The 19,415-nt window shown below is 42.5% G+C and overlaps 1 protein-coding gene across 8 annotated transcripts in view; it reads left to right on the top strand.

Annotated features, from left to right (window-relative positions):
• The window catches only part of PAPOLA (poly(A) polymerase alpha), a 60,753-nt gene extending 53,150 nt beyond the window's left edge, over window positions 1-7,603 (top strand). For 6 of the 8 annotated variants that reach the window (XM_079908175.1, XM_079908172.1, XM_079908174.1 and 3 more), the window contains 2 exons: window positions 680-754; window positions 2,854-7,603. In XM_079908175.1, coding sequence (XP_079764301.1) covers window positions 680-754; window positions 2,854-2,949 — 171 coding nt within the window. In that variant the 3' untranslated portion in view covers window positions 2,950-7,603. The remainder of the gene's footprint in view (window positions 1-679; window positions 755-2,853) is intronic. The other 2 variants (XM_079908177.1, XM_079908176.1) reach the window with 1 other exon arrangement.
• The last annotated feature ends 11,812 nt before the right edge of the window (window positions 7,604-19,415 follow it).

The following is a 19,415-nucleotide window of genomic DNA, read 5'->3' as shown; positions in this document are numbered from 1 at the left end:
AAATTCAAATTTTTGTATGTTTATTTTCATTTGTGTGTGTGTGTATATGTATTATTTTGGGGCACTGCTTTAAAAAAGGTTAGAGCAGTGGAATGACAACAGTTCACCCTGTATTTTCTGATGATTCTTAGAGTAGAATCAGTGCATTGGTTATTGAGAAGGGCAAGAGAAACCAAAAGGAAGGAGGAATGTTTTAGAGACATTTTCTACTTTTAATTAAAGGCCTGGGAGCCGTTTTTGTGCTTCTGGGTAGTTTCATTTAATAATACTGAATGAGTTTTATTTTTTTCACATAGCTAAAGCTGAGCTTGGGTTTATATTCTGTTAATTATTGTCTGGGCAACGTTTTATAATATGCATGTACGTGTCTTTAATTAGTGCTTGTTTACAATGTCCAAGTTGGAGTTGGTTGGAAGAGTCATGAGATATTTTGACCATGCCTTATAAGGTTTAAGTAGGCAGATAGACATTTATGTGTATCTGAAATGGTTAAGTAACCTACAAGGCTTTTTTTGATGATTAACCCTTTGATGATGATAGATGATTTTGTAATGTAGTCACATCTTTCTCTTGATCCCTCCTGTCTTCTAATTCGTCTTTTTTATTAGCCACCAAACCCAGTTATGTTCTTTTATCCTTTTTTAAGTCTCTTTCCTCCCCCGTCCTCTTTGTCTCACAGGAACAACTTGATACAGAGACAAGTACAACTCAATCAGAAACCATTCAGACAGCGGCTTCCCTGTTGGCCTCTCAGGTACTAAGTGCAAAAAGCAAGGAGAATTTTATAAATGTTGTTAAGATTAGTGTTGTATAATGAATTAAAATGAGCATATCCAGAAGTTGAATAAAGTTATCTTTGTGAAAGTAATTGCCAGCCTGCAGATGTATTTATTGTATTCAGAGGTAGAGCACTGGATATGATGGGACCGTTCTTCCGCACTGTCAGGATGCTAACTCCTCCCCTTACATGCTGTTTGATATTGCAGATCATTTAAATTGTCACTGCACAATGTGTAGTCTTCACGTAGAGGTTTTGTTCATGGGTCAGAGAGTGAAATTTAAGTTAGAACTTAAAACCATTCTTCATGGATTTTTAAAAAAATACCTTTTAATTTTCAAAATGTGCTTCTGCCTCACTTTTCACCTCCGGTTTTCAATTATTAATTTAGTGTAATCCATAGTTCTTTAAAATTATTTTTTCATTTGTCCTAGAAATTCTACTTGTGACAGTCCCTTGCATACAGTAGGCACCTGGACTCTTTTCATTGATTAGTGAACCTTCATTTTGTTTGTGAAATAATTGTTTTCTTCTTGAATCCTTTCAAATTAAATACACTCCAAAGTCTAGGTCAAACTCTGACATAAAGGAAATATTTTCTTTAAGTAGACATTAGACTGGTTACAAAATAACTGCGATGACAACTGCCGCCCAGTGATGCTGCTGAACTGATGATACAGTGATGCTGTGCTGCTTTGTGGTTCAGAGTTATTTTAATGTGATCATTTTACAACATGTTTTTGCTGGCTGTTAACATTCATAGTCCCTAGTGATATAAATATTATGACTACTTTCTGAAATGTCTTTTATTTTCATAGCCTTTACCAAATAAAAATTTTGTGGGGTGGAGTAACTCCCAACAACATTAGGAAGTGTTGTGCTTGATACTGATACATGGACAAACTTGTTTGTCAAACTTAAGTTCTGTGGTTATAATTGCATGCCTTTTGGTTTGCCACATTAATCTCTAGGGAACTATTTTCATAGTTTGTCTTATTGACTTCATCACTATCATGATTCGTACCTGTGGGTGTTTGCCTTTTAGATATTTTTATAAGGAATTAGAATTTTCTTTCTAATGAAAAGATCCCTAGAGCCATTGAGAGAAAAATCACCCAGTTATATAATATAAAAGGAATGATTATATTGATTTTAAAAGTTTTTAAAAAATGCATCCCTATATTTGGTGATATAAGGGTCATATTTATTTCTGGGGAGGTGATTATAATATTGTGACTGTGTCTAACAGTGAATCCTTGTTTTGAGATAAACTTGAAATATTTACAGATGAAATGATAGGATCTCTGGGATTTGCTTCAGAATAATCTGGGAGTGAAGGTGTGAGGACTGTGGATTGGCTTTGATTTGACAGTTGATGAAGTTGGATAATGAATACATAGATGTTCGTTATATAATGCTCTTATTTTTGTGTATGTTTGGAATTTTCCATAATAAAACACTTAAAAATGCCATCTCTATGTTTTTGGATGTTAAAGAAGGCTTTGTGATTTAATTGTTTTTAACATAATAAAACCTTCCTAAACTTTGAATAATCAAATTATTGCTCAGTTGTGTAGATTTAATTTTTAATTTACAGGGTCAGAAAATAATACATTCCCTACTGTTAACTGCTACTGCTGCTCCTGTGTGTAAGGTGAACTTTAAGTATTCTCCCACATGGGGGTGCTCCGATGCCAGTTAATATTACAGCTGTTAGTGTTATTACAAGTAAACGTAACTTAACATGAACTTAATAAGTATATTATAGGTGGTTGTTGGAGGAGTGTGTTTATTAAAGCTGTATTTGAAATTAGTTTTTGTATATTGCTAAAATATTACTAAAATATTGCTACTTACTTGAAAATTTCTACAAGTGTTAGAACAAACAATTTCATAGTAATAGGCATGTTTATTTACACTCCATTTTGAAAACATTTTGGAGTGTTTTTCTTTAAATTTTTAATAGTTATGTTAAGGTCCTATCTATTTCTTAGGAAGTAAAGCAGTGGGAAGTAAATCTCATTGTTAAGTTATAGTACTTTGAACAATGTTGTGTTCTTTGCTTTTATTCTCAGAAAACATCCAGTACAGACCTTTCTGATATCCCTGCTCTCCCTGCAAATCCTATTCCTGTTATCAAGAATTCAATAAAACTGAGATTGAATCGGTAAAAACAACCTCAGGGGTCCATAAACAATATCTGCCAACTCAACCTGTTGTCTTCAAATGCTAAGAAAGGAGAATGGAGGGTACAAGACTAGACACGACTGAAAATGGATTTAGGTTTTTTTTGTGACCTCCCTTACTGGGCTAATCAGCACTTGATCGGAAGTCCAGGTTAGTATGTGAAGCCAGGAGTACTATTATTATTGTGTTAGCAACAGTTACATTAACTATTTCAAAAAATTACTGCCTTTAAAAAAAAAAAAAAACCTCAAGCTATATTTGTATTCATAATTGACATCTGGACTGGGTTTATGTTTGCTGCATTGTTTGGAAAATTTGCAATACAAACTGGCATAAGAATTCCTTATTGTGATGATGCACTTTTATGTATTTTTTTTTATTAGAAAGTAGAACTAATTTTAGATTTTCAGCTTGATGGATTTTCACTTTTTCCTGAAGAATTTCCTTTACCATTAGTCTTCAAATTGGATGCCACTGTGCAGTGGTGTACTGTTATACTTCAGAGAAAGGATAAGAGTACATCTATGAGGTAGCTGTAACCTTTAAAAATGAAATGTCGACTCTAGGGTATATATTTGACATTGAAAGAATAATTAGGAGATACTTCGTTTTGATGGGGGTCATGATTAAGAAATGCTATATTGGTTTTATTTATAGAATTGTTTAGAGTGCATACAAATCAGCGATCAGCCAACGAATATTTTTCTTTGAGCTTGTTAAAGCTCCGTATTCTTTTGCCTTCAGTATCTTGTCTTTGAAACAAAGGTTTCGCTCCCTCCCCATTCTTTTTCTTTTCCCCTTTCTGCTTGTATGTATAAGGTAGGACTTCTTTCATAAAAAACAAAATGCCAGTATTTTCTTAAGCCATGGTGTGAATGAAACCAGTGACCCTGTGGCCACATGGCACAGAACACTAAATTTTGGTCCCATGGCTGAAATTCTAGGGTGACTAAAAATAATGCCTGTGAAACATGATATCTATCTTGGACGGCCATTTGATCTCTAAATATGAGGAATTTTGTACACTCCACAGAACTCCTGACTATAGTAAAGTTGATTTTCAATTTTAAACATGTGGGCAAAAAGGCATTTTCTCCAAGAATTTTAAACAAATTTTTATTTTTAAATGGTTGACCAAAATTTGTCAGTAAATTTTACATGTAGAAACATTTAAAAATCATTTCTAGCAAGCACTTGACATCTAGTCAGCTCTCTACTCCTTTTTTCGTTTTGTTTTATCCTATCAATAAATAATTCCACATAATTAAGCAGCAGAGCATTCATCTTTACAGGATATGAGGGATGCCAGATGTTGATAAGCTTAGTTATTCTTTCTTAATCTGGACAAAGCAAACCTAACAGATTTTTCTGATGAGCATGTTTTATGAATCCTCCATTGTGCTCCATTCTATCACACGTGCATTTTTCATGTTAAACTGCAATTACTTAAACTCTTCCCCTATCCTTCTAAATTAATTTTCCGAAGTTGGAGTGTAGTCTTTTCCCCCTTAGGCTATGCATTAATTGAGGCTTTCTTTTCACCATACTTTGTAATGTCTAGTATACAGTATTTCTACTTCCCACATCTTTGCTCTGCACAGTCACCTTGCCCTTCCTCCTACCACCGAAGAAGAAAAGATGGTCAGACTAACAGGTGAAGTCTACAAGGTGTCTGTGTGTTCTGTGTAGCTTCAGAGTTAGATTGAAATTGCCAGGCACAGATTTAGTCTTGTCATTTTGTTTACACATTGGGGAAAAAGAATTCAGTTTATTAAATGTTTCATGTAACTGAACCCAAGTTTTGCCAAGCTGGGAACTTGGACCTTTTCTGTGTAGTGACTTTTTAATTCTAGTTTTCATAACTTGGAGATCAGACTGTTGCTTTCGCATGATGTACGTAGTGTCTCATGACTGGAGTTTGCTTTGTTTTATAGTATCTGTACTCCTTGTATTTTTCAAGAGCTATTTTGTAAACAGATGATGTATTTCTCCATTGAAAACACAATAAAAAAAAAAAAACAGCACAATCCCACAGTTGGCTGGTTTCTTTTGACTGTTTTTGGTTTTTTCAGTGATATTATTATTTCTACTTGTAAGTTATAGCTCTAAGTGAAGATTTGCAAAAGAATTTACTTTGGTTACATTTAGAAAAGATCTATATCTGGTTAATTGTGCCGTTAGCAGCAGCCTAGTGTTAATTGATATCTCACATAATCAGGTATTTGTTTTTCATATAATTGATCATTAGGGAGGAAAACATGAATGTAGTACTTAATAATTAACTTTTAACTGACCCACTCTTCAAAATATTTATTCTGTTTATATAGACACTGTATCTTTTCTTTGTATTTATTCCATGCATGTAGACAGTGTACTGTTGATATGCTTCCTCTTCAGAGCTGGTGGTTTTCAAAGCAGTTGGTGCTTTATCTCCAATGTCAGCAGGTGGCACTGTTGTTTTTCAGTGAATTTAGGATCCTCTGTTTCTCATTTTACTAAACGCAAATCAGATTCTACATTTCTTAAACCCTTAAATGGTCAACATACTTAACTGTGGGTTAGCAGGGTTAGGAATGAACTGCTCTGTATGCATGTGATGGCCAGCTTTTGAGTATGGTTATCTTAAATGCTTTGAATGGAGGGATGGACCTCCTTATGTTAGGTTATTTCAAGGGACATGCAATTGTGCATATTTTCATTCCTGAAATTCCAAATTCTAATACCTTTAGTATATGTAAAAATATATGACAGCAATGCAGAATAACCTTTTATTAAAATAACACTTAACTTTTGGGACTATTCAGTAAGAGGGAAAATATTGTAAAAATTACCCTCGATGCCATTGTTAACACCTACAGGATAGAGCTTGCCATACTTCCTCTACTTTGACAGACACCTAAACATGGGGATGAATATCACAGCTTTCTGAGTTCTATCACCCACATAGACTTTCGGCATTTCATGGTTCTTGCTGAATTAGTAAAATGATAATTGAAAGTTGTGTTTTGTGGCTTTGGGTATATTCTGGAATAAAGTTTGTATTTTTCTAATTAACACCTCTTTTTTTCTCCACACAGAAAATGTTTTAGAGCTCTGCGTAGTATTAATTCTGGCTGCACTCAAGGTGGCGATAAATGATCAGCAGCTCCAAATAGTAATTGATATATGAAAGGATAAATCATTAACACACACAAACTCATAGACCAAGCCCTGAAAATATTAACTGTTAGTGCACTTCAGTGCATTCAAACAAAAAGATAAACTGTTTACCTAAAATGGCATTGAACAATCCTTCGGTTATACTTTTGCCTATTTTAATTCTAATAAAAGAATAGTACAAGGAAAGTTAGTTACCTTTTAGCCTGAATTGTATGTTTTGCTTTTTTAAAAAAATTCTCCACTCTGTTTCTTTTCTGTTAGCTTTTCTTCAAACCAAACTCACAAATGGATGCTGTCTCAGTGCAGACCTGAACTTGGCAAGTGAAATACTAAGCGTGTTCTATAATAAACATGACCTTCAGTCATATAGAGAGAAGTGGTCTGTTTAATTCTGTGTGATATGTTTCTCATTTGTAGAATCAGTTTATTCATCCTTTCTCCGTACTCATCAGTTTAAAAATTCTTGTGACATTTTATATAGCTTTATTGGCGCCAAGAAAGATGGCATCAACATTTCTGAGCCATGTATTTTGGAAGTGATCGTATGTACTTAATTCTAGAAGTGATTTCATATACTTGGGAAGTCATTTAAACTTCTGCTTTTCTTCCTTAGAGACATGCTTTTGTCTTAATGTTCTGGGAACATCATTGCAGCTGATCAAACCATACACATATTTGTTGAAAAGGATTGAACTTTAAGTGCATTGTTCCTTTCCTCACCGCCTCCCAGTTCACAGGACTTTCCTTGAAAGGGTAGAATTGAGGCTGTACTCAAGTTCACATTTCAGAAAGCTCACATTGTTTCGTGAAGGGTTGTGACTGTAATTGTACTTTATTCTCCAGTTATCACCTTTTTAAATACTTCACGTTTTCAGATAGCTAAAAATCATATCTACAAAGGGCATAGTATTGTTTAGGGTTTATAGAGTTTAACCACCTGATATTTAAAATGTTAATGTTGAAAATATTCTTACTTTAACATAATGTAAATAAGACACTTTTTTCCTGTTTTGAGTATCTTTAAATTTCACTAGTAGGTGAAATGAAGAACAGAACAGTCTGTGTGTGTGCTCCAATCAAAGCTTTATAGTTTTTGCTATGATATTTCTAAGGTAAAGGATAATGCCTTTAATCAAAAATAGTCTCCTCCTTGCCACCCAGCTTAGAGTTTTTGTTTAAGTGTTGTTTTTGTTTTTTAGTGGGGAGAATGGATTTATGCTAAACCCTCCACAGTCCATCTTATGGGTTCCAGCATTGACCAGGGAAAGCCTAAGGGTGTGTTGGTTTTGTTTCACATTGTAGAATAAACTGAGGTCTAGAAGCCCCAGAGCTGATTGACCCTGGCCTTCAACTTAACACTACCACTTTGATCATAGCAGGTCCTTTTCCACCTGAGCACAGACATCACAGCCCTCAGATAGTTTACCTAAGACGCACTACAGCAAAATGCATTATTTAGAACAGTGTAAATTCAGTTGTATAGTATCAGAATCTTGAAAAACATAAAAATTTGTTTTACTTATAGATACGGAATATTTTTCAAACAATCACATCAATAGATTGAAATACAAAACAGATTAAAGGGAAACCCATTAAAGGTAAATTCTGCCCTATGGTGGGTTTAAGTCTTGGGCTGAGTGTAATGTAATTAACAGTTGCAATGATAAAGTATCACTCTAAGTACCGTGCATCTCAGTATTTGGAACTATCTAGACAGTATACGCAGTTTTTACTTCACTTGGATGTTTTAAATTTCATATTAGTCATGTGATTATGACCCAATTAAAAAAAATATTTAAGTCCCTTACAAATTCTTTGCAAGCTTTTTAGAAGCCATTTCCTTTCATTATTTTGTAAGATGCTATTTTTTGACCAACAGATTTCAATCCGAAAATATGTATTTTGAATAATTCAAAATTTCAGTTTTATGGGTTTCAGGTCATTGCAGACATTTATCTCAGCCTTGTATGTTTTCTAATGTCATATAGTCCTTAAAGATATTTTCAGGGGATATGATACATTTTATGGAAATGCAAAATAATACAGTCATCTCTGGAGAGTAAAATGATCTTGTTCCACTGCTGTGCCCCTCTCCAGTCGCCATGCACACACACGTGTGAATATTTGGGTTCTTTTCAGATTTTAGGCGTAAGAAAGTGGGTAGATGTGTTTTAGTATAAGAATGTAAAATGTCCCAGCCTTGTGCTTGTTCCTCGTGGAGGCTGTCTCTCCCTCGGCAGAACAGCCCCTACACGCTTTCACACTGTGTGGGACCTGGCGCTGTGCGCTTTCCAGAAGTCTGGCATGAAAATTGCTCCTTGTTTGCGTTTTCTGACTGCAGCGGAGCTGTTAATAAAGAGATTGATGATAAAGTTGTGGAAAGGAGACAGTTGGGCAGAACTGCTCCCCGTGAGTGACAGAGGGCACGATCTGCCTTCACAGTCGAGAAAGCCGCCCCCAGCAGAGAGCCGGCCATGCCTGGACCCTGTGCCAGGACTGTTAGAAGGAGCGCTAGTGTACTGCTAGGCCGCTACAGCTCTGTAATTTAAGCTTGGTCTCACATTGCCATTTTTTATCTAGTTTGTGGAATGCTCAGGACAAATACATTTGCGAGTATGACACATTTCCCAACTGTAAAATAATTGTTTTTGCCCATTCTTAAAAGCACTCATAATTCATTCTGATTTGGTTTAGTAAAGTTAAGTTTTATTTAGAAAATATTACAGTTCTTATAGAAAGCCTAAGTTGAGCGGTCTCCTTAGAGTCTTACAGGAGTCAAGTCTGACGGCCTCGAGAATAAGCATTGGCTGCAGTAAATACTGGTCACGGGGTGTTACGTACGTATCATGGTCATAATGATTATCATTGTATATATTTTTCATCTATCACTGCTAGTAAGCTTGGGTGACTGGCATTCGGTTAAGCTGTTCTCTGTTTTGTGTGGTCTCCCTGATAGTCCACAAGAATTTTTGGCACTCTCTAATAAACACTGCTTTAAAGATAGAGATTCTGCCTATGATTGTTTTAAACCATTCTAGGTTACATGTATTCAACTTTATTTTTCTTGAATATGAGACTGTCTTGGACAGCTTTCTCTTTTAAGGAAACTACTGTATTATTGTGGCCTTTGTCTTGTTAAATAAATGACCCAAATGTGGACACTTTAGTTTCTTGACAATGAAAATTTTTGAAAAAGTTAATTTTGCAAGTATGGTCTTTGCCTCTGCAAACATGGTTGGATTGGAAGTATGTGTATGTGTATCTATCATAAGGCTTAAAATTTTTAAAAAACATGTTCATAAAATCTCAAAATTAGAAGGAACCTAATGAGACATCTAGTTCATCGTATCTGTGACAGGCTTATCCATTTCTGTTGATGGAGGAGTCCATATTTCGTCATCTCCATTGCTGGGCAGTATTTAAAATTTTAGATTGGGCTCATAGTGATTTCCTTGATCTGCAGTCATCTTACCGTTACCTTCAGAAGCAGATTCTGACCAATCTGTACTTCCTTTAACATGAGACTTTCACCCTGAACACTCACTGGCCTTAAAGTTTTGACAGTTTTAGTTCTTCGTTGGGTTATAGCCGAAATGGTCTCTGGCAGTTTGAGCTTTGATCCAAGGTAGGACTTAGGGAATCTAACACTGGAAAGAGGTTGAATATTTGAGATTCTATTAAAGTTTAAACTTTGTGTCAGATCAACCTGAGGCTGGATTTTTTTGGTAAATTATTATTTCAGCCAAATACTGTCACCAGTTAACAAAAAGCCCAGGCCTTCAGGAAGTACTAATACTATCCTGTCCACCAGAGCCTGGTGACCCTGTGCAAGTTCTTTAAAGCTTTCTTTTCAGTTTCTGAGTAAAACATAACTCTTTATGTCTTTTATTTCTTTTTGGAATTCAATGTGGATTAACAAGTAAATAACACGTTTAGAGAATCACAGATTTTTAAGTGTTTTGTTAAACCTAATTTGAATTTGTTAGAGGGCAGGCACGAAGGCCAGTTGTAGTCGGCAAAGGAATATCTGGAAAACCACCGCTCCTAATTCCCAGAGTTGTTTTCCTGGTGTGAAATTTGGGCAGGACCAAGGTAGGGAGAAAAAAGTTGAGTCAGGTAAAGCCCTTTTTCTTTTCTTCTTTTTGATTTTTGTGGGGTGGGGGCAGATTGGCCTCTTCATCGGAAGACTTTCCTCTGCCTTAGTGCCAAGAGCGATGCAGCACACAGCTTCAGAGGACACAGAGCATGCCTGCCTGCTCCTGGCTGAGGGTTCAGACACAGCAAATGGACCTGGGAAGAATTTCTGACAGTGAATGGTGTCAAAGCAGTAGGTCTAATTGTTAGAGCAAACTATGAGGTTGTTCCTGACATAGCTGATGGCGCCACCGTTTACAGATGAGGAGAACAGGCTTAGTCTGTGAAACCCATTGCCCGCGGTCAGTCAGTTGGGATTCCAACCTGCTTTATTCTAAGGACTTAATCCTGAAACATGACCTCGTGTTTTCCCACTCGACAATGTTGCTTTTTAGTGTATTTCTTTGGGTATCATTAGGGAAGGCCAGGGTTATTAGCTCTTTTTTTGCATAAGCTTCTAGTTTCAGAACAGCTCAAATGCATTTCTGCTATTTGGATGCCCCTGCAGCTGGCCTACTGAAGGTGAGAGGGATGGAAATCTGCAAAGACAGGCTGCAGTGGGAGATGAACTTCAAAGACTCTAGAGGAAATGAATGTGTGTTTATTAGTGCTGGGGAGGATCAGGCTCTGGCTAGTTTGGGTGAACTGATCTATTCACACCCAATTCTCTTAACAATTGGTTTGTCTTAAATTAGGATTTTTTTTAAAAAATGTTAATTTTCCATATTAAGATGATTTCTTATAAATATTTTTCTTTTTTAGCCAATTAAGACAGAATAGTACCTACAAGAAGTGCTAAAAATTTTTAAACTGCTTCAGAGTAGAATAAAAACATCAACAGTGACCTTAGAGCTTGCTCAGGAGGTGCTGTAACTATTGTATCATGTCTGAAGATACTCATTTGATAAGTTGTTATTAAAAACATAAAAATAAGGCAGATGTGCCCTTAGAGGAATTAAATTAAAACCATACTTAATGTTAAAAAAAAGAGGTAAAAATACAAATTGGTATCTGAAAACAAATTTTCTGTAGGGAAGGCTTTGTCCATTATATTGTGTATAAAATGCCATGACTGTCATTCGTTATTATTTACAATGTGGATCGTGGGTGAATATGTCATTTGGCAAATTCGTTATTAGGTGAATTGATTTTAGGCACATTTTATGCTACCTAGAATTCGTTGATTTTTTTCTGGTTATAATAGGAATACATATTCACTGTAATACTTGAAAAATGCAAAACACTATAAAGAAGAAAATAAAAATTATCCATAATCCTGCCTCTTAAAGTTAGTTTTTAAGATCTCTTCATATATGTTGTGTCTCATGCCCTTTTTGTTTTTTTTTAACACGATACTAGCTAAGCAGTTTTATGTCATAAGCATTTTCCGTACAAATTGTCATGGCTGTTGAGTAGGTGTAGTGAAGAACCCAAGAATACCTTGTGTCCTAATGAACCACCCTTTGGAGTGTGGCCTTGGAGAAACGTGGTGGTCTGGACCCAGGAGGGGTAGATGAGAGGGGAACAGGCTGTGTGGTGGTCAAAGACTTCCTGAAATTCTTTTTTTTAAAAATAAATTTATGTATGTATGTATGTATGTTTGGCTGCGTTGGGTCTTCATTGCTGCGTGCAGACTTTCTCTAGTCGCGGCGAGCGGGGGCTACTCTTGCGGTGCGTGGGCTTCTCATTGCGGTGTCCTTTCTTGTGGAGCACGGGCTCTAGGCGCGTGGGCTCAGTAGTTGTGGCTCGTGGGTTCTAGAGCACAGGCTCAGTAGTTGTGGCGCACGAGCTTAGTTGCTCCGCGGCACGTGGGGTCTTCCCAGACCAGGACTGGAACCCATGTCCCCTGCATTGGCAGGCGGACTCTTAACCACTGCACCACCAGGGAAGTCCTCCCTGAAATTCTTAGGGAGAGGATAGAATTCTGGTGGTTCGCTGTGATGACTGGCTTTATGCTGAAATGAACACCCCATCAGATGGGTAGAACAAACAAGTTCAGAAGGTCTTAATTTAGCCAGGTCTTTCCCCCCGATTCTACCCCCCTCTTATTTTTATGGTGCAGTAGTGTAATTCTGATGGATACAGTTGTGCCTCAGAATGTTCATTCACTTAACCAGTGGTCACTGATCCTACCCTGCTGGGTGCTGTCGCAGTGAGAGCGAATCAGGCAAGCAGGGCCCGGGAGCTGAGACTGAGTGTTAGCATTGTGCTGGGCACTCGGTGTCACCACCCTTAGCAGCAGTGACAGCTCTATGTGGAGTCAGTAATGGGTTGAACCTGTCTGTTTCCAAAGCCCAGTCCCTTTCTGTTTTGAGACACTGGCTCATTCATTCAGCAGTTGTGTAGAGGCCCTGGGTGTCCACGGTCAGCGCAACTGGCAATAGCCGCTGTCCTTAGGAAAGCTTATAGTTCACAGGGAGTAAGGATGGCCCACAAAACAGATGAATTACAGACCACTAGAAGGCTCTGAAGAAAAATAACCCCGTGCTTCCAAAAGGGCAGGAGCTCTCTTATAGCAGACAGGCTTCCAGGGAGGCCGCGGCAGCCAGGTGCACGGTGAGAGGCGGCAGCACTTCTCTGAAGCAACAAGGAGTTTGGTGACTTCAGTGGAGCAGGAAGGTGGCAGAGTTTTGTGAAGTTGGATGCACAGGAGCTGGGGCTGAGAGAGAAGTGCCCAGATGTGTCACGGTGTGATAACAGAGGGCCAGAAGGGGTTGGCGGGGGCAGGGGACAGCATTCCAGGCGGAGGCACTGACGGGAAGGCACGGCGGGGTTTGTGTGTGGCGTGACTGGGAAGCAGTCATGGTAGGGTAACCAGAAAGAGATGTCGCACCTGTGTTGTGAACGTGACCATGACGTGGCCCAAGCTCTTGGTGGGTTACAGTGGGGATGGGCGGGGCGGGGGTGGTGGTGCGGGGAGCACAAACCGAATGAAAAAGGCGGGTTCAGCCCCTCTCGACCTTGCATCAGACCCTGCTTCCAGGCACTCGCTCTGTGCTTGTGTTGCGCTTAGGGTCAGCGGGAGGCCAGGAGAAACCGTCCTTTGCCGGTGCCCAGCCCACACTGGGACATCTCGGACCCTGTCGCTGTCATGCCCTTGCCCTTGCTCCTCAGTTCGTTCCAGATCCAGGTTGGAGCCCTTCATCTCGCTCTTGTTCACCCATAGTCTGTGACAACTACTTAGTACTCTCAGGTTTCCCCTGCCCTCTCTTCCTCCCTGATCTGGGGGCTTGGGGACAGACCACCCTGCCCTGTAAGATGGAATAACACCATCCTTTTTGAGTGCCAGGCTTGCAGGAGGTGCTCTGTCGACCCCACCTCATACGATCCTTCCAACCCCACGAAGGAGATCTTCCAAATCCCGTGGTCCTGACTGAAAACGTGGTTCATTCCGTGCGCTGGGGCTCAGCACGGAGCCATGGCACCTGCAGCTGGACACTGGTTCGTTCCACGCGCTGGGTCACCCCCTCCAGCGCGGCCATCCTGCCCCTTGCCTCGACCACTTGGCCACGACACCCAGGTCTATGCTAGTAGCGCTTTTCTCATGGCTGCTGTGGGCCCTGAAGCAAGTTCACGGGGCTCGAGGTACGTCACTGAGGCCAGCCGAGGCCGTGCGCAGTGTGCCCTTTTCCTTCCGACACTTGTGGGTGCCGTGACGGGACCTAGGAAGACAGCGGCCCACGTCTCTGCAGGGTCCTCCCCCAGAAAGCCTTTTAGTCCCTGACATCCGTCACTGTGGGGGCTCAGCTTTGCTAAGCCGAATATCTGTGAGTCTTCATTAAGGCTAGAAACGGCTCTGCGTATGTTCGTTGATAACGCAGCCACCCCTGCTTGCCTTCACTGCCACCTCCCAGTCACAGCCCACGGCCGGGTGCGGCCCGGGCTCGCTGCTCCCCCCGCTTCCTGCTGCACTGCCGGCTGACCTCAGGACTCCAGCGCCCATCCACCCAGCAGTCAGCGGTCAAGGCTGGATCGCTCTCAGTGCCCCCAAGTCGTGGAGGGGAGGTGGGAGGCATTGCTACCACCACTGACAGGAGATGCTACAGTTTGACCAAAGGGCACTCCAGTCCCAAGGCACCTCGTGACCCAAGTGGGAGACACTGGCGAAGACAGCCCAACAGGATTTGGGGCAGTGCCGTCCTGACGCGGCTGTCTGTCTGCTGCTACTAATTGCAGTCTCCACTGAAGGCTGGAGGGGAGGGTAGTAGCCAGCAATAAACATCTCTCAGCTGGGAAGGGAAATCTGAGGGTGGGGGGCGCCGAGGGGGAGGCACGGAGACGAGAAATGAGGACAGATCTTTGGGGACCTTTGCTAGAAAGAGGCCAGGGGTGTGTGGCCCGAGGCGTGACACACACCTCACGGCCCCTGCTGCTTGACCCCTGGACAGCCTCGCCCTGAACCTTGGTTCCAAAACCCAAGCCACTCCGCAGCACAGCTTGAGGCCCTGACCCGCATCTCTGACTGGGGACCTGAGGACCTGGGTGTGTGAGCAGCTCCCCAGGGGTCTGTGAGGCTTTTCTGGAGCAGCCTGGCCTGGCACACCCAGCGGTGCAGGACCACAGCTACCCACTTGCTCCTCGGGGGGAGAGGCCGTGAGCCAGATGTGAGGAGGGCATTGACTGTGCAGCAGGCTGGGGCATCACTCTGTCAGCACTTCCCAAGCCCCAGGTGCTGGCGCGAGCTCTGGGTGGGTCAGATGAGGGCGGTAGGGCAGGCCCCCTCCTGACCGGCCACTCTCCATGCCCTTTGGGCTTGGCTGGCTTTCACTCCTGCAGGTTGTGGGTTAGACATCAACTTCTCCGAGAAGTCTTTGGATCCCTCAGGCTGGGTAAGACCCCTCCACTCCTGAAGCAATCTGTGACTCCATCTCTTAGCATCTGCCTTATTGCCTTTTCACCCCTCCTGGGAGCTGAGCTCTTTGAAAGCTGGGGCCGTGTCTTGATACACACCCAGAGCCACAGCCCACGACATGTGGTAGATGCTTGCCAGTATAAGTTCAGGGAATGAAGGATTGACCGATTCCTGCTCCGAGGAGCTCTGATGTCCCGGGGGTGGGGTGAGGGAGTGTGCACCAGCTAACATTTATTAAGACTTGATGTAGTAGGTGCTGTGCTAAATGTTCTACATGGATTATCTCATTGAATCAACAATCCTTTAAGCAGATAAATGTTATGGTTCCCATTTTATAGCTGATGAAACTGAGGCCCAGAGCAGTTCCCTGCTTGTCCAGGGTCCCACAGCTTCTAGATGATGGAGCCAATCGCTATGACAGGAATGTTTAGGGCGATGGATTGGAGGACAGGGGCCCCTGACTGTGTACCAGGTCCTGTTTGGCATCTCTCACTCAGTTCTCAAAACAGCCCTGTGGGAGTAGTTTTGCCTGGAACCTAAGAATTCAGAGAGATTCAGTGACTTGTTCAAGAGCACCAGCCAGAAAGCAGTCACGTGGCAGTTCAGACCCTCTGACCAGCCCTAAGCAGACAGACACTGAAGAGAGGACGCTGATGGCCAAGGGGGTTCCTCAAGGCAGGAGCTCTTTCTGCCTGTGGTCTCTCCCCCTTACTGGGAAGAGACTCTGACATGACAAATCTTGTCGTCATTTACTGAATAAACCATGACAGGGAGCCCAGCTAATGGGGATGTGGGTTGGAACTAGAAGGTCCTTGTAGATCTCAGGGGTCACTGTCAAACCCTTTCCTTGGATTAGGACTAATTGCTGGTTACCCAAAGTCTTCCAGGTCATCACCTCCCTGGCTGCAGAGTAAAATGACAGGGGCTAAGCAGATTCCTGAGAGTGGCCAGAGAAAATGTGGCATAGCTCTGGCCCAGTGCTGGTAAAGGAACTCAAGCTGTAACTTAAGTGATTTCCAAAAACCCCAATCTTGGCTTATGAGTCATTGTAATAAAAAAATGAATATGATATCACTGCCCTAATTCCCATTTCTTTAAATGGATGCTAAGAGCATTCAAGAGAGAGCAAGGCCAGATTCCCATTCAGCCTTAACTGTCTGTCCTTCCGAGGAGCACAGGCTGATTTTAAGGTAATCCCTGCGATCATCACAAAAGGAGTTGGCATAAAAAAAGGGGAGGCTCAGGAAGGAGGGCAGGCGGTCTAGGCTACAAGTGAAAGCATATTTATCTGGTCGTCTGGCTAGCTGACACTGTTCCTCTGGAACTCAGCCCTAAATCTCTGAACCAAGCAGTGCGCAGAAAAGGCTTCCGAGCTCTGGGAAGAACGTCACACACCCATCACCGGGGCTGTGCCCTGCCTCTTCAGGTGCCTAGCAAGGCTCTTCGTGGCTACCTTGCGGATCATTCGTGGGTACGAATTTGTGGACCTGCTTGTATATCTGTTTTCACAGCTCGAACCAGATTATCCTAGATGCCTTTAACTTCAGCAGGCTTCATGTATCCCCGGTTAAACGTCACCTACCTGATCCCCTGTACTCCTCACAAAGAGCTTGTGAAGTAGGCCCTGTTAACTGCATTTTACAGATCAGGAAACTAGTTCAGATAAGAGGTGTCCGGCTTGTAAGATGCCTAAGCCTGGCATAGACAGCTGCTTTGCTAATCGATTTGCTAATTGTGCTGGGGGAGGGAAGGAAGGCTGCCTTTTAGCCTCAGTTGACTTTTTTTTTTTTAACTTCTTTATTGGAGTATAATTGCTTTACAATGGTGTGTTAGTTTCTGCTTTATAACAAAGTGAATCAGTTATACATACATATATGTCCCTATATCTCTTCCCTCTTGCGTCTCTTTCCCCCCCACCCTCCCTATCCCACCCCTCTTGGTGATCACAAAGCACCGACTTTTTAAGAAATGCACACTTTGAACCATTGGGGCTGCGTCTTTTCTTAGTGTTTTGAGGGACATACCTTTATCTTACCTTATTCCTCTCCCATTCAACTCCTTGAGATCAAGGAGGTATGACAATGGAAGACAAGGTTTTACTTTTGGAAAACATTTCAGTTCTACCGGACCAACCCAATATACACTGAAAAATGTCAAGTCACGAGACCGTGCCTGACTTAATCTTTCTTGTAAATACATATATAAATGCTGACAGGTATGGAGTTAAGGAAGGATTCCAGGAAGGTGTGCAATTTGAATCTGACTTTGGAGATTAACGCCACAGATAATTAATATTTCATCAAGAAATCCAAACTGAGACGCATTCTCTCCCTCCCTGTATACAGACTGGTGAGGTTTTTACATTTCTCCCAGAAAACCCTAAAGAAGGGGTTTTGGGAAGGGGAGTCAAGAGTGGGCTCAGAGTGAAGTGAAAAAAACGTACAAGTTGGAGGATACGTTTGAACCGCACCCTCTGATGCGATGCCGACCCAGGGGACTCCTGCGAGCAGGCTGGTGGTCCATAGATCGTCCGTGTGTACCTCGTACGACATTTTCTGAGGCCGCAGACAGCCCCATACTTTAAGTTCTTATTACAGTTTGCTTTTTCTTGTTTGCTAAGTGTTCTGCCTAGGAGCTGGGCTTTTTATTCTCAACAGTATGTACGCATCTTGAAGGCAAGGATCATACCTTCAGCTCTTTCTTTCTCCGCACAGTGCGTAGCAGAATATTAGCATGGCCTGGATAGGACTGACCTTCGAAGCATCTCCTGGATCTTCTTTGTCTATATGAACAAAAATTAAACACAACAGTATTTGCATATTAACCAAAAAAAGAAAAATCACAACTGGCTGTGTGTCTCTCAGAAAATTATTTCTTCTCTCTGGGCCTCAATTTTTCCATCAATAAAATGAGGCCAATTGACAGGGGGTTCCTGGAGGTGCTTCCACTTCCAAGCTGCTTTGGGTTCTAAGTCTCCAGTTTGATCAAGAATGTTTTTCCCCCCTGAAATCTGTGATTTGACAAAGACTTGGTCTCTCCTGCCGTTCCAGTGGCCTCTGACCCTCCTGGCTCTAGCCTGCCAGCCTGACCCCCCCTGGCATGCCCCACCCACCTCTCTTTGTTTGCTGGCTCTGCAAAAGAAGCCCAGCCCCTCCTGGCTTCTCAGGGAGAGTCCTGATGAATACAGATACTGCCTTTTTTGCATATTAGCACTGGTGCCAGTCTGAACCCAGCTGTGTGCAACGTAAGGTGAAATATAGATTCCCTGGCCCGGCCTCGGCTTCTCCACGCGGCTAATGGAAAGCTTTCCGAGTGGGCCCACATTGCATATGCATAAGCTCTCCTTTGGCTAGGGGCTGGGCGGAGTGTGATTTCACTCTCTGTTCCACTGTGTGTCTTTGTGCTTCTTTGGGTTTCCTTCAAGATGAGCAGGCCATCTGGGCTAAACAGCTATTTGAAGTGGCTTGACTGGGGTCTTGAGATCTCTGGGACTTGAGTCTTGAACTGGGACCCACCCTCCTGCCCACCCACTCAGCATGGCAGCAAGAGCCTTTATTTGTCAGCAGCAACCTGAGGGAACCGAGAATCCCCTTCACCTCCTGCAGGATAAAGATCAAGCTCCTTTCCTGGCATTGGAGGCCCTACCCCGGCTGCTCCCAGGCTCCCTGTCACCCCCGCCCTCCATTCTCCAGACTTACCTGCCGGCTCCGAACCAGTCCAGGCCTCCTCTTGCCTTAGAGCCTTTGCACTGGCTGTTTCTTCTGCCCTCTCCCTGGCACTCCTGCAGGGCCCGGGGCAGAGAGGAGGATGCAGAGTCCATCCAGTCTGTGTTCCCAGAGCCCAGTGGTCTACCTCTGGCACACACCTGCACTTGGGACTCATATCTGTCCCTGCTGGCCGCTGGGCCCTCCTTGGCCCCGGCCCAGAGCCTGCACACAGTACAGAAGGCCCAGGGCTGATGCCCTTTTAACCTCCTTTATCAAAAATGCAGTTTGAAAACCTTGCTGATTTTTGCCACAGAAGTATTTTGCAGAGACCAAGACTGGGAAGAAAAGCCAATCTGAGGGGCTTGTTTCGGTACCTTTAATGGGAAGCAGCTACATGGAGAGAGTGCTGGTTGGTGCAGGGGTGGCACTGTAGGCTCCTGGAGAGGAAGGCCCTCAGATCCCGCTGCGGGAATGGGGAGGAAGTTGGGCTGCCTGTCTGCCCGGCCGGCTTGGTCACGTGACCGAGGGGGTGCGCGTGGTGGGTGGCCACCCTCCCCTCCCTGCCCTTCTCGTGCCCCTGCCAGCTCTCTCCTAGGCG

Source organism: Stenella coeruleoalba, assembly GCF_951394435.1.
Source record: "Stenella coeruleoalba genome assembly, chromosome: 2".
In the NCBI taxonomy this organism is placed as follows: domain Eukaryota; kingdom Metazoa; phylum Chordata; class Mammalia; order Artiodactyla; family Delphinidae; genus Stenella; species Stenella coeruleoalba.
Note: the sequence above shows the minus strand (reverse complement) of the source record. Positions and strands in the feature narration are given on the sequence as shown.